Source organism: Arvicola amphibius, chromosome 1 (genome assembly GCF_903992535.2).
Source record: "Arvicola amphibius chromosome 1, mArvAmp1.2, whole genome shotgun sequence".
Classification (NCBI taxonomy): Eukaryota; Metazoa; Chordata; class Mammalia; order Rodentia; family Cricetidae; genus Arvicola; species Arvicola amphibius.
The window spans coordinates 68,488,351-68,511,100 of record NC_052047.1 but is presented as its reverse complement, the minus strand read 5'-3'; the positions used below and the strand labels follow the sequence as shown (position 1 = coordinate 68,511,100).

At 39.5% G+C, this 22,750-nt stretch overlaps 1 protein-coding gene across 1 annotated transcript in view; it reads left to right on the top strand.

Moving 5' to 3' along the window:
• The window catches only part of Hormad2 (HORMA domain containing 2), a 117,719-nt gene extending 97,086 nt beyond the window's left edge, over positions 1-20,633 (top strand). Inside the window, exon 12 of the mRNA XM_042055021.1 lies at positions 20,529-20,633. Coding sequence (XP_041910955.1) covers positions 20,529-20,633 — 105 coding nt within the window. The remainder of the gene's footprint in view (positions 1-20,528) is intronic.
• Positions 20,634-22,750: the final 2,117 nt, after the last annotated feature.

The following is a 22,750-nucleotide window of genomic DNA, read 5'->3' as shown; positions in this document are numbered from 1 at the left end:
TTCCAGTCACCTATAAGGCATTTTCTTAATTAGTTACTGATGGGGGAAAGCAAAATCCATTATGGGTGGTGCCATCCCTGGGCTGGTGGTCCTGGGTTTTATAAAAAGCAGGCTGAGTGACTGGAGAGATGGTTCAGTGGTTAAGAGTACTGGCTACTTTTCCAGATGACCTGGATTCAAGTCCTAGCACCCACATGACACCCTCACACAGACATGCAGACAAAACACCAATGCACATGAAATAAAAATAAATAAATTTAAAAAAATTAAAAAGGGGCCAGGTGGTGGTGGCACACGCCTTTAATCCCAGAACTTGGGAGGCAGAGGCAGGCTGATCTTTGTGAGTTCAAGGCCAGCCTGGTCTACAAGAGCTAGTTCCAGGACAGGCTCCAAAGCTACAGAGAAACCCTGTCTCAAAAAACATAAATAAATAAATAAATAAATAAATAAATAAATAAATAAATAAATGAGCCGGGCAGTGGTGGCACACATTTTTAATCCCAGCACTTGGGAGGCAGAAGCAGGCAGATCTCTGTGAATTTGAAGCCAGCCTGGTCTACAAGAGCTAGTCCCAGGACATGCTCCAAAACTATAGAGAAACCCTGTCTCGAAAAACCAAAAAATAAAATATAAAATAAAGTAAAGAAAGAAAACAGGTTGAACCTGCCATAAGGAACCTGTGAACCAGTAAGCACTCCTCCATGGTCTCTGCAATCAGCTCTTGCCTTCAGGTTTCTGCCCTGTTTGATTTTCTGTACTGACTTCCTTCAGTGATGAACAGTGATTTGGAAGTGTAAGCCAAATAAATCCTTTTTTTCCCAGATAGCGTTTTCCCTTCAGGTGTGGTGTTTCAGTACAGCAGTAGAAACTCTGTCTAGGACAGACATGTAGACTGCTTCCACTTTGGCTATTGTGAGTTATACTATAAATGGTGTGCACATATCAGATGGTAGAGAAAGGCTCCACTATGAGCTATGCTATTATACCCCATTATAAATCTTAGAATAGCCCTATTTTTATTTATGTAAGAAACATTATTGAGCTTCTTTTTTCATTGTTTATTAGGGAGGAGGCCATGACACACATGTATAACTTAGAGGACAACTTTTGGCAGTCAGTCCTTTCCTTCCACCTTGTTGGTTCCAGGGATTGGACCAAGGTCATCAGGATTGGCAGCAAACACCTTTACCTGCTGAGCCATCTCAGTTAATAATGAGCAATTCCATTATTGGAATTTTGAAAGAATTTGCTTTGAATCTATGGTATTGACATTGGTAATATCAAGTCTTACAACCCATGAATGTGGATGTATTCCCATTGTTTCATTGATATATTTTTTAAGAAACTCTTCCCACTAGGCATGGTGATGCACACCTTTTATCCCAGTACTGGGGAGGCAGAGGCGGGGGGATGTCTGTGAGTTTGAGGTCAACCAGGTCTACAGAGCGAGTTTCAGGACAGCCAGGCTATATAGAAAGGCCCTTTCTTAGAAGAAAGAAGAGGAGAAGAAAAACAGAGAAAGAGGAGGAGGGAGAGAAGAAAAGATAAGGGAAAACACTCAATGCTAAAGTTGTAATCAAAATATTCTATATTTACTTCTAGTACTTTTTTGGTTTTTGTGTTTTGTTTTTCAAGACAGGGTTTCTCTGTGTAGCGTTGGCTGCCCTGTAACTCACTCTGTAGACCAGGCTGGCTTCAAACTCACAGAGATCCAACTGCCTCTGCCTTCCCAGTGCTGGGATTAAAGGCGTGTGCCACCACCGCCTGGGTTAATTTTTTTAATTTGCTTTTTTTAAAAAAATTGACTCTTTAAGCTATCTGAATTTTTTTCTAGTAGGAAGACTTTTTCCACTGTATTGATAACCACTCCAACAGTCTACTCTGCCCTGACAAAAACTGTAATGTCATGTTCTGAGACACAAGTAGGTGCTCTACAGTTGTTATTCTGTTAATCTACTCTTGGGACATTGTTACCATTCTCTAATTCTCACTTTGTGGTTTGTCTTGGTATGTGGAAGTTTAGCTCCTTTTTTTTCTTTCTTTTTTTTTTTTTTTTTTTGGTTTTTCGAGACAGGGTTTCCCTGTAGTTTCTAGAGCCTGTCCTGGTACTGGCTCTTGTAGACCAGGCTGGCCTCGAACTCAGAGATCCGCCTGCCTCTGCCTCCCGAGTGCTGGGATTAAAGGCGTGCGCCACCACCAGAAGTTTAGCTCTTTTCCTTTATAATTCTCCTCTTTAAATGTTTCTATAGTAGTCTTTGTCTTCTGTATGGTTATTAGAATCCATGTAACAAGGTTCAACATGCATATTATTGGATTTTTGGTCAGGATTATGTTAATATGATAATTCCTTTTGGGAACAATTGTTTTTACAATAATCTTCATGTCTTAAGGAATCTTATTTATTTGTATCTATATCTCTGCTACTGCTGTGATCCTTAGGAAGCTCTGCATGTATGCTGTACTCGGACAGCCTCTACAGAGCAGTTCTTTACAGAACTGTAGCCACTGGTCTTCTTTGAGTTGTGCCATAGCACTGCACCCTCCCTGTGTGCTCACCAGTGTCTTCGGTGTTCATGTCCCTCCATGTTCCCTCTTTTAAGCACACGTATGATCATCTAAACGCACCTGGGTAATTAAGACTGCTCTCTCCATCTTTAGATTGTTAATGACATCAGCATCTCTGTACTTCCCTTTCCCACATAAAGGAACAGTCACATGTTTCAGGGATTAGGACATAGACACCTCTTGGGACCCAATTTTTAGCCTGCCAAGGAATGCAGTATGGCAGGAGCGTCTTGAGGCAGTGAGAGTGATTGCAACTGTCAGTCACTGGATGACTTGTACATGTGAGATCCTGGGTTTTTTTGTTTGTTTGTTTTCTTTTGTCTTGTTTTGTTTTGTTTTTAGGCACTCTATCTGTGCCATTCCATTTACTCATTACAAGAATGCTGTGTACACCGTTTTGATGACAGGGAAATGATGAACAGAAATTTAAGAGTCATAAGGAAAACTTGGGTTTAAAATAAGAGTAGTAATTCCGTTTCATCTGTGTTTAGGTCACAGTAGACTATGCTCAAGAAAGGAGTAATCCCCAGTAGAAGCCTGGAAGACCTAACTTAGAGTTCTGATGACCTCTCCTAAAATGAACTACCTTTGTTTCCCTCCTTTTGGATTGAAGGAGTAAATTATAAGGAACACTGAGTTTGATATCAGGAGACCTGGATTATACCTACTAAATGTGTGAAGTGGATATGCCATGTCAGTCCTCTGATCTTCATCTCCATATCTGTAAAAGAGGAATTTTCTAGTTTTCTTTCTGTGGTAAATACCATAACCAAAAGGAAAGGATTTATTTCAGCTTACAGGTTATAATCCATCATCAAATGAAGCCATGGCCAGAGCTGGAGGCAAGAACTGAATCTGATACCACAGAGGCATGCTACCTACTAGCTTGCTTCCTCTGGCTTATATAACTATTTTTTTCCTCTTTAGATTTATTTATTTGTACTCAATGTGTATGGGTGTTTTGGCCTGCATATATGTCTGTGCATATGTGTATAGTACCTAGGGAGTTCAGAAGAAGGTGTCATATCCTCTGAAACTGGAGTTATAGATGGTTGTGAGCCATGTGGATGCTGGGAATCAAACCCAAGTTCTCTGGAAGAGCAGCCAGTGCTTTTAACCACTGAGCACATAGCTGATATTCTTATATAGCTAAAGTTTACATTCCTGGAGATGGTACTGTCCATAGAAGGCTGGGTATTCCTACGTCAATTAGCAGAAAGAAAATACCCCCCCCCCCACACACACACACAGAGACATGCACACAGGCCAGTCTGAAGGACATAATCTTAAAATTGTGGTTCCCTTACAATTTGTGTCAAGTTGAAAAAAGCAGCACAAGGAATAAGGATATAACAAAGGGAAACACTTATTCACTGCTGGTGGGAGTGCAAACAGGTACAGCCACTATGGACATTAGTGTGGAAGTTCCTCAGAAAGCTAGAAATAGATCTGCCCCGTGATTCAGCTATACCATTCTTGGATCTACTCCCAAAAGGATTCTATATCTTACTATAGAGATACTTAGCTCATCCAGGACCGTTGCTGCTGTATTCACAATAGCCAGGAAATGGAAACAGGAGGGAATATGAGGAAAGATAAGGAACACTAGAAACTTTTGAAACAAGGCATAAGTAAACCTACTATGGTAGAGGCTTCCTAAAATATATGCAAAAAGGAGTTAAAACTAAGGAATGGATAAAATGTGGTGCATTTTAACAATGGAATTTTTAAATTTGTACTTAAATTTATATGATACATTTTGATTATATTATTTTCCCTTCCCCAACTCCTCTGAGATCCTCTACCCAACTGCATGTATTTCTTCTTTAAACGCAAACACACACACACACACACACACACACACACAAATGGAACCTGACAGAATATTGGTTGTGCCATTGGAGAAAACTAATTTTCTTTTTATCAACAGGTATCAATTGCAAGTAGCTTCTTGGTTAGAGGTGGGTCTTTGTGTCTACTTCTCCTTCTCAGTGCTGGTATTTTGCACAATGAAATGTTATTTGACTGCTAAAAATGAAATCACAAAATTCACAAGTAGTAGATAGAGCTGAAAATCACCATTTTTACTAAGGTGACCCAGACACAGAAAGACAAATGCTGAATGACTTCTCTCATTTGTGGATGTTAGCTTTTGAATCTTCAAATATCTATGTCTCATTTGGAATACTCACAAAGGTCAGGAAGCTAATAATGAGACATGGGAGGTTTCTAAGGGAGGAGGATAGAATGTATTAGGGGGGCAGTTCCTAGGGGAGGGGAGATAGACGCAATGATATGAAAGGAGTAATATGGAACAGGAAAGGCTAAATATGGTGAGGGTGGGAGGACAGAGAAGGAATATGGATAAAGATTAACACCGAAGACTTGGAAGAATCATAAGGAAACCTACTACTGTAGATGCTTCCTAAAATAAATACATACACATATATAAAAATAGTTAAAAGATTTACTCTATGCCAGGGCACTAATGCTCCTACTAGATACCACAGGCTAAGAAAAAGCACAGTGCCAGATGTAAGTTTCCTCTTAAAAGTTGTTAAGAGTGTTCCACTTTTGTAGTTGTTAGCTAGCAAGGGTACATAGACTCCCAAACATTACAGGTTCTTGCCAGTATTCTTGGTTACCTTCCAGAACTTGATAGTAAGGCCGTATTGCTGAAGACACTGTGTACTTGTGTCATGGATCATGGAGAAGTCAAACTGGTACTGACCTGAGATCTTCATCCGTATCAGCTAGCTTTCATCGTGCTGGAAGGCACTCCACGTGCTACTGGAGGAGAAAAGTGAACATCAGGTTTACTCAGCTATTGTGGCCTGGAGAGGCATGCTCACTGATACAGTAAATGACCTGAATGTCATGGGAGTAGCCATTTTTTTCTTGCATTTAAGGCTCATTCCACAAGATGAAATCCATACCTGGCACCATTATGGAAGCTAAAATATGTAGCTAGAAAGGTCACAGGCCCTAGGGGAGAACCTACCACCATCATTCTGCTAAATAGACATAATATTAAACTAGCTCCTAAGGACTTGTCCTTATACCCATAGATTTATCATATTTCAACCCTCATCAGAGAAACTTCTCTCAGGAGATGACAAAAGAAACCCACCCAAAAGTCAAGGTGCAGAGAATGAGAGACTGGAATGCCCAGCACTAAATGAGGCATTACATCACATCCCCTCCTCCCAAGGCTCCGGGGTCATTGCAGAAGATGGAGTGAACAGATGTGAGGTGGTTTGAATAAGAAAAGCCCCTGTAGGCTCTCATATATTTGAAAGCTTAGTCACCAGGGAGTGGAACTCTGGAAGAATTAGAAGGATTAGAAAGTGTGGCCTTGTTGGAGGAAGTGTGTCATTGGGGGTGGGCTTTGAGTTTTCAAAAACCCATGCCAGGCTAAGTCTCTCTCCCTGCTGCCTTTACATCAGGATATAGAACTCTCAGCTCCTTCTCCAGCTCCATATCTGCCTGTGTGCTGCCATGCTTTCTGCCATGATGATAGTGTAAGAGAGCCCCCAATTAAATGTTCTCTTTTAGAAGAGTTGCCTTGGTCATGGTGTCTCTTCACAGCACTAGAACAGGTTGTGAGAGTCAGAAGTTACGGATGACTACAAGGATGTTTTCTGGATATGACAGAGCAGTTGCACATGTGAACTGAAATCAGTTGTGACAGCACGCACAAGTCCTAGACAAAATCCCGGCACTGAGAGGGATTAAAACATGAAGTCTTATCTCTAAGATATTGACCATAGATAGCTTCTGGGAGAGGGAGAATCAGTTTTCTTCAAGGATGTGACTCCTAATAGATTGACCACACACCCAAGAGTATATGGGCAGCACACATTAGACGAGAGAGACAGAGAGAGAGAGAGAGGGAGAGAGAGAGAGAGAGAGAGAGAGAGAGAGAGAGAGAACACAGATTTGTGTTGGCAGGGAGAGGGGATTGGTCTGGGAACCAAGGGTAAAAATAACCAAATAACATTGAATCAAATTCCCAAACAACTAAAAAAATTTTAAAACCTAATTAAGAACTCAAACAACTGGCCAATAAATGGTCTAATAAACAGTTCACAAAAGATGATATATAAATGGTAAATAACCATATGGTGGTATAAAATGTCTAGTTGGGACATTGTCTACCATTATACGGTGATTTCATTTAACTTTATATTATATATAGGAAGCTTCTACAGTAGTGGGCTACCATATGACTTCAAAAGCTTTGCTGTTAGTTATCTCTCCCCATATTCCCTTCTTTACCTTGCCTTTTATTCCTTCCCCCATTTAATCCTAGCTTCCCATTCATTCATTCTTTTATTTATTTTGGTTTTTCAAGACAGGGTTTGCTACCTAATCTGTGTGATCATTCTAATTGAAATACACATATCCAAAGCTTAAAAGCTAACCTACACCTATAAAGAAATAATTTGTTTTGGGGTGTCTGGGTTACCTTACCCCTGGGGTTGATTGTTTCTAGCCCCATTCATTTACCTGCAAATTTCATTTTTCTTACCAGCTGAATAATAGCACATTTTGTTGATGCATCACATTTTCATTATCCATTCATCAGCTGATAGATACACAGGCTGTTCCCAACTCTAGCTATTATGAATAGAGCAACAGACAAGGATGAGCAAGTGTCACTGCAATAAGATGAAGAGTCCTTTGGAAAGACACTCAAGAGTAGGATAGCTTGATCTTGTAGTAGATTAATTTCAACTTTTTGATAAACTTCTACACTGATTTCCATAGTGCCTGTACCAGTGAGCACTCCCACCAGCAGTGAATGAGTGAGTGTTCCCTTTTCTCCACACCCTTACCACCAATTGCTGCCATTTGTTTTATTAATCTTGGCCATTCAACTGGGGAAAGATGAAATCTTAAATTAGTTTTGATTTTCATTTCCCTGGTGACTAATGATGTTGAACTTTTTTAATAGTGTTTTTCAGTCATTTGTGTTTTATCTAATGAGAACTCTCTATTTAGATCTATACCTCATTTTTAATTGGGTTATTTGTTTTCTTTTTCAGTCCCTTGTACATTCTAGAGATACTAACCCTCTATCAAATGTATAGTTGGTGGAGATTTTTCCCCATTTGGTAGTCTGATGCTGTGAGTGATGGCGCCCTTTGCTGTACAGAAACTGGGTCTTTTCATGGTCTTAGTATGAGGGTAACAGGAGCTTCATAGAAAGAATTTGTAAATGGTTCTTCGGTTTCTAATTTGCAGAATAATTTGAGGAGGATTGGCATTAGTTCTTTTTGAAGTTTGGTATTATTCTGCACAGAATCCGTCTGGCCCTGAGATTTTTAGTGTTGATTACTTCTATTTCACTTGGGGTTATAAGTATGTATAATTGTTTACTTTTTATTATATATCAAGAAATTTATCTTTTTCTTTTAGTTTTTACAGTTTGATGAAATATAGATTTTAAAAGTATATCCTTATGCTTCTCAGCATGTTCTTGGTGTCTGTTGTACTGTCTGCCTTTACATCTTTAATTGTTCTGATTTGGATTCTCTTTCTGTGTCTTTTGGATGGAGCAAAGAGTTGGATCATGTTTTCTATGTCTTTTTATTAGGGAATTGAGATAGTTATTATTGAGAGTTAATATTGAGCAGAGCAGTGCGTATTAATTTTTGTTATTTTGTTGTGGTGGTATGTTTGCCCTCTCCTCTTTTTTTGATTATTTGTTCTGTGATTACTTGTTGTTTATGTCCTATTAGGTGTTGTTAACCTTTTTTTTTTTGGATTGAAGTTTTCCTTCTAGTGCCTTCTGTAAAATTTGATTGGTAGGCAGAAATTGATTAAATTTATTTTTAATGATGAAGCTTATTTTCTTTCTCCATCAATTGTAATGGGAAGCTTATCTGGGTATAGTAGTGTGGGCTGTCAACTGTGGCCTTTGAGAACTCATAAGACAAAGTCTAGACTTTGGTGTTCAAAGTCTCCACTGGAAAGTCAAGTGTTATTCTAATGGGCCTGCCTTTTTCCCTTGCAGGTTTTAAAATCCTGCATTTTAGTGTTTTGAATATTAAGTGTTGTGAGAAGTTTTATTTCTGGTTCTATTTGGTGTTCTCTGTACCTCTTATGCCTTATTGAGTATCTCTTTAGATTGGGGAAATTTCTTTCTATGCTGTTATTTAAATTGTTTTATGCTTTTGTCCTGATTTTCTTCTTCCTCTATTATCTACAAGTTTAGTTTTTTCATAGTGACCCATATTTCCTGGATGTTTTGTGCTTGAACTTTTTTTTAGATTTAACATTTTCTTTGACTGAGATACCTATTTCTTCTATTATGTCTCCAAGACTTGAAAGTTCCTTTTCTATGACTTTTAATCTCTTAGTGAGGCTTCCCTATAAGGTTTTTGCTAGGCTTCCTGAAATTTTCATTTTGAGTTTTATTTAAGTTTATCTTTTAACGATTCTATTTCTTTGTTGAGTTCTATTTTTATGTATTTATGTTGTTTTCATATTTAATTTTCATGGTCTTCATCAAGACATTTATTTGTGATATTCTTAAGGTCATATTTAATTTTCATGGTATTCATCAAGACATTTATTTGTGATATTCTTAAGGTCCTTGAACATATTCCTAATGGCTATTTTAAAGTTCTTGTGCTTCAGCTAAATCGCTTTTATTGGGGACTGTTACAATATAGTTGCTGTCTTCTGGGGAGGTATATTGTCTTGGTTGTTCATCCCACCTGGTCCTGTAGCTGCTTTTAAAATAACCACTCAGAGGCTTGATATTAATTTCAAATGTTTGGCTGATGGCTCAGGCTTATTAGTAGCTAGCTCTTACATTTAAATTAACTCATTTCTATTTATCAAATATTGCCACATGGCCATAGCATTACCGGTCTCCTGGGATGTTGTTCCTTTAGCAGCTGGAAGGTGTCTCCCAGACTCCACTTTTCTTCTCCTGTATCTCTGCTTGCATTTCCCACCTGGCTCTATCCTGCCTTGTCATAGACCAAAGAAACTTTATTTATCAACCAATCAGAGCAACACATATTCACAGCGTACAGAAAGATATCCCACAGCACTAGAATCTAGACATCTGTAGTTATGATGTTTGAGGTGTTTCTTGATGTAGACATATGGTCTTACCATCGATGGGTGGGTAGCCTTTGATGGATGGGTTGCTGTTGCCCCAATCAGGGTCCCAGTCTAGTGTATCAGCTATAGGTGTCCCTGAGTCCCAGCCAAGTATGGCAGCTGTGAGTCTTTGTAAGACAAAGCAGTTCTGCGGGTTCCCAGGGAATCAAAAAGGAATGGGGTTGGGCTAGAAAGAAAGGTTGAAAGGGGCAGGAAGGAAGAACTAGGGAGCCCTGACTCCATACCAAGAGGCCAAGTCCAAAGGGAAAGAAGTGAGCAGGGAGAGGGGGCCCAGGCAATCAGGCATCAGCAGGTCTAAGAATAGTATGCAGAGACTGGAATAGAGGAGGGGAAGGAGGATAAAGCCAAGGATGGGACTGTGGGTCCCCTATAGGGAGCCATTCTGTGGATTAATGTGGAGTCACAAAGGAATGGAGATGTGCTAGAAAGGGGTGGTAGGGAAAAACTAGGGGGACCTTGTGTTAGCACCAAGAGGCTAAGTGAGTCCCAGAGAGATGGAAGTAGGCTGAAAGTGATACATCTTAAAACTATCTGAGTCTTAAGTCACCTGAACATTATTTTCACAAGTCTTTTATTGCCTCCTTTGCCTGCATTCTTGTGTGATGCTGGACAGGGCCATAAGCCACAGCTCTCGGCTGACCACAGTCAACTAATACTCTGTAGTGTACTGTGCTGCTAAGCTGTGACGTCCATTAGCTTGGGTGTTTTAAATACATTTTTGCCTTAGTATATTTTCAGCATAATAGCAGATTTGTCATAATAAAACTCCATGATCAATCAAGAAGTATCTGCATTGTAGGTAGAGGGCATATCTCTGTGAGCTAAGGGCCTACCCGATGGCAAGTTCTAGTCAAGGCGACATGTTGAGAGGAAGAGGAGAAGAGGAGGAGGAGAAAAATCTATAAATCCACTTTATCTCTTTTCTTCCAAATGTCAGAAAACACTATCCCTTCCTTTGTCCCGAATACTTCTTTCAGTATGTGCTCCTGGTACAGTCTCCTCTACCACTTACTTCACTTGTATGGGTGTCTTTCTTTGGGATAGCTCATCTCCCACTCAGAATCTTGAAAATGCACTCAGTTTTTTCCCACCCATCCTAGTCACCCTGTTCGCTGCTCTTATACCCTTAGCTTTCTCTGTCTCTCACCATGGTCGGTAGCATTACCAGACACAGCTACTTTGTCCTTTTTTCATTCTTTGCTTTTCCATCCTTGTGCTGGTTCCAGTGAACAGGTAGGTCCACGTAGGGCTTAAGTTTAGGCTTTCATTCTCGCCTTACCCTTCTGGCCTGTCAGTGTTCCCCCGGTGACCTTGCTGCTACTCTTGCTGTTGCTCAGGTCACTTCTCCTTTGAAGTAGTGTCACCGCTTCTCAGCTCAGCCTCTCCCATCACCTTCACACTACTGACCTAGATATCTGTCTGAAACTGATGAGCTTTGGGAGCCATTTCAGGGCCACGTCCACACTCCAGAGAACGATGTTCCCAGTCCATTACCCCATCCCTTCCTGTGCTTGTGTTCCTTCTGTCTAGTATGTCTCCTCTGCAACCCTCTTTCCTGTGCCATTTGTCTGGTGAGTGTCTGTCTACTCGTAATTCTTAGTTCAAGCTTTATGTCTTTGAAACCTTGATATTTCTCTAGAATAAAAATGATTCAGATCTTTATGGAACGTCTTGTTGTTGTTTTATTTTTGTTTTTGAGACAGAGGTTTCTCAGTGTAACAGCCCTGGCTGTCCTGGAACTCGCTCTGTAGACCAGGCTGGCCTCGAACAGAGATCTGCCTGCCTCTGCCAGGCCTTAAACATGGCTGTTATATTATCCATCCTGTCTGTTTTTCCTCCCAGGATCTCTTTAAGGACATAGGGTGTATTTTGATTATCTTTGGCTCTATAGTACTTAGCACAGTGTCTGCAACCGAAAGAGTTCTCAAACAGCATTTATCAGATTCAGTCATTATAAAACGTTACTTATTTAGACAGGGTTTCACTATGTAACTCTAGCTGCCCTGAAACAGGTTATGTAGGCCCTGGCTTTGAACTCACAGATGTCTGCCTTTCTCAGGCACAGTGGTTCTGGAATTAAAGACATATACCACCACACCTGAGTTCATTGTGAGGCTTTTACCTTAGGGAACATGAAAAGATAATTTATATAATAGCTTCTTGAGGTAAATGCAATTATCTAGTTAAAACCCTATGAAGAATACACATTAATCTCTTAAATAAAACTAGTCTTGGTTCAGAACCCTTTTCTGTAATAGAATATAAAGAAATTAAACAAATGAAAAAAGTTTTCCTAAGGCCCCGTAACACATCGGCATTTCCATAGCTCCCCTGAAGTTGGAGATAAGTGTTCTCTGTAAGCATTTGCCTTGACACTGTTCATTCATTATAATGTTAACATGACCTACATTTATGCTAATATCATTTATTTTTAAATTGCTGTTAATCTTTTCATGATGCCAAAAAGATAAATGGGAGAAGAATCAAACTGATTCTTAAGTGCAACTTCCTTATAGTTGCACAGACTCTGGACTGTAGAACTTCTTAACTTGGGAAATGACAAAGAATTCATAGTTAAAGTTTGGTTATGAATTCACACCAGATAAATAACATTTTATAGAAAAAGCATTTTTTGCCAAATCTGACCTGAATATTAAGTTTAGAGTAAACAAAATTTATTGCACTCTCATCCAAAGTATGTAAGTTCTCAGTGTATTTCCTGGATGCCTGGAACAGCCCATCCCTTGGTTCCCCATGCAGGTCTACCTCCTGATGCAAGATAATTACTGTGGCCTGAACTGCTCACTCTTGCTATATGGAAATATATCGTTTTCTTTCCAAAGGCTGAAAGACCTGGCTTCCAGCTGGCTGACACCTGGAGATTATTTGATAAGTTAATTTATACTAACATAATATTGAGTAATAATTGGAGGATATATAAAACCTAGCCCTGCGAGCTGCTCTTATAGAGGGACGTTTCTCACTGTCCCATATACTTTTCTTGTCTTTTTTTTCTTTCCTTGTTTTTTTATAACTCAGCAATTTTAAATCTGCTGAACTCTGTTGCAAGTGACCTCTCCTGTGTCTCTGCCACCTTCAGCCTGGCAAACTGCTGCCCATTCTTCAAGACACAAATCAGTATCTTTTCTGTGTTCTCCTTATTCCCCAGGCTCTTGGCTTTCATAAAGTTTTATGGGTTTTTTTGCATTTATTCACTTTTCAGTTGTCTTTTACTCAGACCAGTTCAGTGCACCCAGTAGTCTCTGGGGCCCCGATCACCCTTTGCCTCTCAGCAGCACTTGACACTGCAGACCACCACCTTTGTATCTTCTCCATCTCCTTTTTCAACATTGCTTTCCCCCTGGGTTTCTCAACATAACATTCTGCTAGAAGTTTCTCTGGTTTTTTTTCCTCCCTCAATCTTGTTTGTTGGCTCCTCTTACCAGCTAATTTCTAAATGTTGGAATTCCTTAAGGCTGTGTCCTGGCCCCTTTTCCTTCTCACGCTCTGCTCTCCTAATAAGCAAACACTTCCACACCCAGGGCCTTAATTATTCAGGCAGCTGACTCTCAGATTTACATCTCTAAACCAGAGTTTTCTCCTGATACTCAAACCTCTGCTTACCTCTGTTCAGTATGTCCCTGTGGAAATTTTGTAGGTACTCTCTCTGTTCTCACCAGGTTCAAAATCCCCATTGTTCTTTAGCTTAGAGAATATCATCTTCATTTACACATTAAGCAAACTAGAAGCCAGTGGTTATTGCTGATGTTCCAAATCTCTTTTACCATCACATGCAGCGACCAATCTTCCGACTTCTAAATATTTATCTCATGTTTGACTTCTGTACATCTCCACTGCCACTCAAGTTATCACCTGATCACAACAGTATGCAGGTCCATCATCTTGCACTCACTTGATGCCTCTGCTACATTTCTACATTGCAAACATAGTGCTATTTGAAGATTCATTCATTCTTAAGTCTCTTATACATTCAGGGCACTTCCTAGATGTTGCTGATTCAAATGTGACAAAAACTGCATGTTTCTAATCTAGAATTCTATAGATTGTATGATTGGTGAAACCTAACTTGATTGGGATTGTGTTTGTTTAAATAATGCAAACTATTTTTCTTTGCTTTCACACCTCAACACAAGACTTCTTCCCCCTTTTCTGTGTATGTGTGTACATTATATGTGTGTATGTGTTCATATGTGTTCCAGGATACATGTATATGTATTGTGCCTCTCTGTGTGTGCACATGCATGCTAACAGTCAATATCTGGTACCTTCCTCAGTTACTCTCCAATTTATTTTTTGAGACAGTGTCATTAGGACCTGGAGCTCACCAATTCAGCCAGACTGGCAGACCACTGAGCTCCAGCAATCTACCTATCTTTGACCCTCACCCAGAACTGGGGTCATAGATGTTACTACTGTACCCCGCTTTTACAAGAGTGCTTGCAGACATGAACTCAGGACTTTATGCTTGAGCAGCAGGTACTTTACCCACTAAGCCATCTCCCAGCTCCAACACAGAAGACTGTTATGACTTGAAAGGTATGAGGATTTCTCTTTAGCAAAAAGCAAGCTATCATTTCTGCTTGCTCTAACCAATCTGGTGTCCTCTAACTCAATTCAATTCTGACACTGTCTATGTAAAGTAAATCCTGAGCCCCCAAGCACACACACTTCAGATACCAGTTGCAAGCTACAGATATTTCTTTTTCCTGTGCCCCTGACTCATTGGCACAATTTATGATTCCCACAGCTCCCTGAAGTTCAAATAATTTGTTTGAATGGCTCGTAGCATTCGTGGGGACACACTATGTTTATAAAGAGTATTAGAAGGTGCACATGGTAGAGTATAGGAGAAGGGGCACAAAGCTTGCATGTTCTCTATGGGTCAGGAACCTCAAGGGCTCATCTGGGAATATAATGCTAACAGACTAGATGAAGGAGACAATTATCTCTTCATTCAGTCTTCTTGACTTCTCTATGCAGCTTCCAGTTGAGACAGATCACTGTCTGAAATGAAGATAATATCTGCTGTTGTTTACCTATCATCTACTATCAGAAAAAGGTCAGAGAAAGACGGAAGATTTGAGTTTCTATGACATGCCTTGAGGCATTAATTAGTAGCTAGACACTGGAGAACTAGATATATGTCTGTAGTAATATCACAGGGATGGGCAAAATTTCTTTGGTGAAATAATTTTTCATCAGAGTCAGAACCTACAAGATATAAGAAAAAGTATTTTAGGCTGAAGTATCACATGCAAAGGACTAGAATCAAAAGGGAGCAGGGTATGAAATCAAAGCACAAGGTTGCATTTCAGATATGACCTGAGAAGTCATAACTAATTAGGAGATACTCAAGGGGTCCAGTAAGCTCTCACCTGGCCTGCCAAAGTGTGTAGCACTGTGAACACTTTCCTGAGGAAACAGGAATTGTAAAGAAGCATTACTTCCAAGCAGACAGCCAAACCTGTAGTGATGCCACTGGAAATTACTAAGCCAAAAAGTAATGTTGTCAGATTGCACAATCCATGGGACAGGGACTTTTTATCACTCTTGTTCACTTAGATTTGTGTCATAGACAGTAATTGCTGAAAGGATGGATGTCTGTTTGGATAATATAGCATTATATTATATTGTAATCATGTGCTTAATGACTCTTCACAAAGCTCAATCCTGAAAATTGACTTTGATTATTTTCTTTATATTACTAGATATATTATTCTAGTGCCTGGCTAAAACATCAGTTTCAAAGACTGGGAGAAATCTCATTCAGTACAAGCTTTGTCAAACACAGACCTTAGTCTAATCCCCAGAACTCACTTGTTAAATAATAATAATAATAATAATAATAATAATAATAATAATAATAATGATAATAAAATCCATACATGGTGTAGGTGCTTATAATCCCAGGACTCAGGAGGCAGAAATGGGCAGATCCCTATAGGACTTGCTGATCAGCCAGACAAGCCTAATCAATAAGCTTTAGGCCAGTAAAGAGACCCTGCCTCAAAAACAAACAAGATGGATGGTACATATACACACACATACATGTCTACCTCCAAAACCACAAATGCACACACACACTCAGTTGGTCAATTTCAGTATTGCATGCGTTCATTCCATTCAGGGAATAATTAAAGGGTTCCTGCTTGAGGCTAGAAACTAAGAATGCAAAGATGACTAAGATATTGTTTCTTACCACAAAGACTGGGAGGAAGACTAGTAAGAAAGACTGGTAATTCTTTGTAGTAAATGCTACAAAGGGGTAATAACACAGTACAGCTGTCAGGATGGCAAGGAAGATAGTAGAAGCTGTAGGGCTACCATGTGCCAGATGAAAGGAAGAGAAAATAATAGGACTGAGCATAAAGGTGGAGTCTGAAAGGATAGAAGGGCACATTTGGAGATCTGCAAGAGGATAAATAATGTGAGGGCAAGTAGAAGCTGTAGAGAAGGGCCAAGGCAGGAAAACACTGAGCTTCATCCTGGTGAGTGGGGACTTGTTAGGGGTGAATAATGATACAGAAGAATGACTAGTCAGATGCAATGGGTACAACACTGCTTATATTGAAGACTGAAGAGCAGGATAGCCAAACAGCAACTATAAATGGGAAGAAATGACATTGGCCTGCACTAAATTAGATACAGTAGAAAAACACAGATGGGTGGAAAATTTTTTCATATAATATATTCTGATCATGCTTTCCCCTCCCCCATTTTCCTCACTTCCCTAGCCATCCAACTCCAAGTCTGTCCTTTCTTTAAATAACAAACAAAAAAAAAAAACAAACACACACATACAAAACCACAGAAATACAAAATCAGAAATCATAATATACAAGCAAAAAACCAATAAGACAAAAAAATAGCTCAAAGCAGTATGAGACAAAAGTTTATAACAATGCCATCGAGTTTGTTTTTGTTGGCCACACAGATGGATTTGAGCACTGTTAAGATAAAATCAACAGGATTTAATATATCAGAGTGAGAATGACAAGGTGGCCACGGATGAATCACAATTTTTTTTTTAATTTAGGGTTTTTTTTTAGATTGGAATATGATTGTGTTATTTCTTCCTCCAGACATTCTCTTGCCCCATTTGCTCTCTTTCAAATTCGTGCTCTCTTTTTCTTTGCCATTAGGCACCCGAATGCATGGTGGGGTTGTGAGGGTGTGGGGGTATGTGTGGGGGGTGATATATTCTTAAATATATAAAGACAGATTGATCAGTCCATATAATGTTACTTGTATGTGTGTTTTCAGGGCTGGCCATTTGGTATTGGATAACCAGTTGGTGTACTCTTCCCTGGGGAAGACTATTTCTCCCACTCAATATCCCTAGTAACCTTTAGTTCTTTGCCTAGGGTTGAGGCCTCATGAGCTTTCTCATCTCAGACTTTTAACTTGAATACCTTAGGTGTAAACAAAGAAGCAGGTGTGAATTCCAATCTAAGACATAGTACGGTTGGGTTTTCTTTGGAATGACTGTGTAGAGACTTATAGTGGGCTGTTAGATATACATGCAAATGTGGGGTTTAGAAGAGATCTACATTGAACACTTAACTATAGGGGCTTGTTGCTTATGAAATGTAATTGATTCCTAGGAGATAAAGTCGCTGGGGTGGGGGATAGAAAACAGAAAAGACAGCTAAAGAGAAAAAGATGGAACAGTATTCAAATAAAAAGCATTTTTTAAGACAATGAATATACAGGGAAGTATAACAGTCATTTACAAAGAAAGGACCTTTCACAATGCTATCTAAATACTGCAGATCAGGTGGCTGTCCTATCTGTGCATAAGGCAAATCCTGTTCTTAGGCTTCTTAAGTAGAGAATGTTACTAAATTAACAATGGAAACTAGTGAAGTACTGCAGAGCAGAAAGTGTATCCTCTTGAGATTTTTCAGGCCCATGTGAATTTTGTGATTTAAGTTTTACTCTCTTTGAGACACCGAAGTCCAAGGTGGCCTTGAATTTACAACAATCCAACAATCTTTCAAGAACTGGGGTTAGAGATATGAGCCAACATGCTTAGCTAAGAAACATCTTAAGAACTGTATGTTTAAAAATACAGCAAGGCTAGAGATATGGCACAGGTTCACTACATCAGCTAGCTGTAGTGATATACACCTGAAATGTCAAAACTTGGGAGATGGAGACAGGAGGATGAGAAATTAAAGCCATCCTCAGCCTCAAGCCTAGCCTGGGATATACTTGAGACATTGTGTCAAAAAATTCCATATAAGGGCTCTCCAGAGAGATGCTCAATGAAGAAAAGCAGTGCTGCTCTTATAGAGAACAGAATTTGGTTCCCAGCACCCACACTGTGGCTCACAGCTGTCTGCTACTCCAGTTCCAGGGTATTGGACTCCTTCACTCTCCTCAGGCAGTAGGCACACATGTGTTGTACACACAAACACTCGTACACATAAGAACAAATTTTTTATTACACACACACACACATATATATATATACACATATATATGTATGAATTGGAAATCATTTGATACACATCTAGTGTGGTTTAGAGATGATCGGTCTGGTCTACCTAATTGCTTGCCAGTTGACTTTTGGCATCAAAGGTACAAACCTAACCAGTTAGAATATACTTTATTTCTTGGCTTACACAATTCATACAGATAGATCATTTATCTAAGTGGAAGTGCCCCTGACTGATAACAGACTTGCTTTTGAGCACACCAGCTTTCTACAATTGTTGAGAATATACACGCTTCCCTGGTGGTCATAAAACTATACATTATTGAAGATATTTTGATTAACTCAAATAAATTGTTTATTTTAAAATAAACAGTTTAAAATAAAACTCTAGTTTATTTGACAATAGAAGAAGAGACTAGTGATTGGTTAAAGCATCAGGCAAATTTGTCATTTGGAGTTGTTCACCCATCTTTTCTCTTTTTCATATGTTCCCAGGACTGATAGAAGTGGGATAGCATGTACCAGCAACATTTCCAGACGAGATGAACTTTATTAACTGTTTTTTCTTACAACCAAACCATAACAAATTCATCTCATAGATTAAAAATCTGGCTTTTTGTTTTGTGTTTTGATGTTGCTATTTATTTTTCTTCAGTTTCTGTTTCTAAGTGGTGCTTAAAGGCTTTACTGCCATTTTCATTATTTTATAGTTATACTGTTGACAGAGATTGCTGTCCTGCCCAATCCCGCAGCTGTTCAGTCCCAAAGAAACACACAGAAGTCTACATTAATCATAAACTGATTGGTCTGTTAGCTCAGGCTTCTTATTAACTAATTCTTACATCTTAAATTGGCCCATTATTCTTGTCTGTGTTAGCCACATGGCTTGGTAACTTTATCAGTGAGGTGGTCCCATCTTGCTTCCTCTTGGTCTGAGTGACAACTGCAGACTGCATCTTTCCTCTTCCCAGAATTCTCCTGTTCTCATCGCCCTGTCTCTATTTCCTGCCTGGTCACCCCTCCTATACTCCCTGCCTGGCTACTGGCCAATTAGTGTTTTATTAAAATACAAGTGACAAATCTTTACAAAATACAAGACCATTGTCCCACAGCATTTCCTAATGGCCCAGATGTCTGAGTTCTATGTCCAGAACAATCTCAAGACTGCTGGCCAAAATGATCAAGCCTCACAGAATACTCCAGTCTAAATTTTCTTTAGGTCCCCATAAGATCAGTGCCCCCAATCAGCAGGAAGTAGCCTGGAAAACTATGTCCACATTCCCAAAAATATATATTATGGATTTTTGTTTTGTTTAGAATGTTGGTTACAAACTGTTATGGATAATGGTCAGAAAAAAAGCTAAACAAAGGACATTCGATTCAGAGTGAAATGCTGTGGGGCTAACACAGACAAGAATAATGGGCCAATTTAAGATGTAATAAGAAGCCTGAGCTAACAGACCAATCAGTTTATGATTAATGTAGACTTCTGTATGTTTCTTTGGGGCTGAACGGCTGCAGGATCAGGCAGGACATCAATCTCTGTCAACAGTTATACTATATAATAATAACCTGCATCTACTACAGTAGAAAAGAGGGATAATGTTGGAGCCTCTTTCATTTATTCTGAGAAGTCTGGCTTTAAAATATACTGGATTACATTTTCTTTTCACAGCACCAGAAGATGGGGGGGGGGCGTTATTCCTTTCTAGCAGCTGAATAATATACAATGCCCTTTATACCCCTCTTGGAACTCCAGGCATCAGGGGTTGTCTGGCAGAACATATATACCTCTACTTATTTATTCAGTTGAGCAAAAATAAGTCCTAAGATCTTCACTAAAATCAAGTCTTATTGTTGATGATTAGTAATAATTCACTGATCAGCTCCCCTGTCATCAATAATATATCCTTTTCTGCAGCTGAGTCACTGTCCTTTGTAAGTCTTTGTCTAAACAGTTGCAGAAAAGACAAGGTTGTATTCTCTGCTAGCTGAAAAAGGGAATTACATTATGTCTGCCTCTAAGTAATCAGTGCCCTAGATCTCCCTTGACCCTTACTTGCTCCTTGTTGGCCCCACACCTTGATCAACAAGCCTTCCCTCAAGAGTTGAATATGCTGAATTCACTAGAGAGAGCCAAGACACTGTCCCAGAAACTGGCTGCCTCCAGGGGACTTCAGTCCTGAAATTTGGAATGCCAAATTCTGATACTGGGAGCAGGGTTATGTGCCAGGCCAAACAAGCCCACAGGAGAGCAGCAGGTTTGGATCCATTATGCACGCTTAGTCTTCCTGTCTTCTACATGTCTTGTGTAGATGTCACATCTTTGCTGAATTATACCTCTCTCTGGTGATTCTCACAGATTCAAAGAGTGAATTTTGTGCACATTGAGTCAAGTTTTGAAAGCTCCGGGAAGAAGAGGAAGGTCAGTGAGCCAGTGAAAATCCTCATCCCTAAAAGAAAATGAAACTTCGGTGCCTTTAACTACGTCTGTTCTGCAAAAACATGTATGAAATAGTGTAACAGGAAAGTAAGTTCTTATCACCAAACTTTTTTTTAAATTTTTGCTCAACTTTTTTTTTACTCAGTTTATTAAGCTGCCAGACTGTTGAGAAGGACATGGGTTCAGTTTGCCAGAAGGAAACAAGATCACCAGGGCTGCTGTGGGATGGCATTACCTCATGGCCAAGTTAGAGATGAGACAGACTTTGTATTTACAAAAGAACCACAGCAGCTATTTTGAAAAGAAATGAGCTGCTATTCTTAAAGAAGAGGGTTTTTCTTTACATAATTAAACTCCCCAGGTATCTGAACTACTGAGAGATATTCTGACTTGCTGTAACCTGTGTGTTGGAGTCCTTCTATAGATTTATTAAAACTCGCACAGAATAGCATAGGATATGCATGGAGGTGATTAGCCGGGTGTGATTTACATGTTGACTTCAATCACAAAGTTGACCAGCAGCATGTGAACCAAAATGCCCTCCCTGTGAAATTCCTCAGCTCTGGGCCTAGGCCCTGTTTTGTTGGCCAGTCCCAAACAGCTGACATGCAACAATTCAGGAGCTTGGTTCCCTTGTAAGACCTATGTTGAATATTTTCCAAAAAATATTTGAGTTTATCAGTCTGTAACTTGTAGGTGATTCTATTTGTCCTCTCCCTATTCTAGAAGAATTTTGATAGGCTTAACAATTAATGTGATATGAACAATAAATGACTTAAAGAATTGTTTTATGATTTATGTAACATTGAATTTAATAATTGAACTTAATAAATGGGATAGATAAGTATTAAATGTGTATGCTTTACATGTGTGTGTGTGTTGTTTTACTTGCCATGGTGTATGGGTGGTAATGAGAGGACTACTTGTTAGAGTTGGTTCTCCCCTTCCATCATGTGGATTCTGGGGACTGAATTTAGGTCATCAGGTTTGGCAGCAAGTGTCCTTATCCACTGAGCCATTCACCAGGCCTGCAAGGCGTTCTTTACTCATCATATCTCACATTTGGTACTCTTCTCACTTAGATCAGTATTTCTCCAAGGCAGTGTGGCTCTCAGCATTTGGAGTGCTTATAACACAGTATGGTTTAACTGAACCTAACCAAACTGTCAGGGCTGAGTCCTGTGGAAAATTCTTAGTATTCTATCACAGAAGTTGAGATCGTATGACCTTTGACAAAAGAGTATCTCTGGGACATATGTACCTTAGTCTGCAGAAGTCTGTGGTACAGAGGAAAGTCAAAGTAGCCTGCCTGTCTAGCACTGCCCTTTGCTGGACTTTCGTTTGTTCTGAGGACATAGGGCTGAGTATCAATTGAAGCCTTAAGCCTGAGTAAAGCACCAAGGACTGTGGTAGAAGAGGGGGTTGGATTTTCCCTGCCTAGCGTATTAAGTAGATTCATGTAAGCCTGCTCTGCCACTAAAAGGAGCAAGAGGGGAAAGGTAATTGGGTTTATTATATCCTTGATAGAAATGTAGCCTGAGTCATCATAATTTCTTTTAAGAGAATCACATAAGGAGATTTGCTGTCTAGTAGAGGGATTAGGTTTATTTTGTGTCTCTCCAGAGGGCAGATCCAAGACCAAATCTGTAAAAGTGTCAAGAGGTCAGTTTGGCTAAGAGTAAGGAAGAGCTCTTGAGCTGCACAAGTCGTCAGGATTTTGCAGGGGGCTGTCTCATAAGTTGACGAGCTGAGTCACCACAAGCTGTGAACACACAGGGACTTCACATCTCTAGGGTCTTTGATTTACAGAGCAAATGAGTTATACAGAGTAATTAGTCAATCTGGATTTCAGAAGGAACCATTTTGTTTAAAAGAATTTAGCTCCCAATGTATGTTTACTTTTATTAGAAACTTAGCCTAAAATTGACAGTGATCCTTAAAGTTTAAAAATTGTCTGTAGTGATCTGACTTTATCTTTTAATTCCCCCATTCTCAGCTATAGAGCTTCTCACCGCCATTGGGTCCAGTGTGGTTTTGATGCAGTGAGTAGAGTACATGAGGTGGGGGAGAAGCTGCTGGATACCTGTCCTTGGCAGCCACGCAGGGAAGGGGATCTGTTATCAAGAAGATCTGAGAAACAA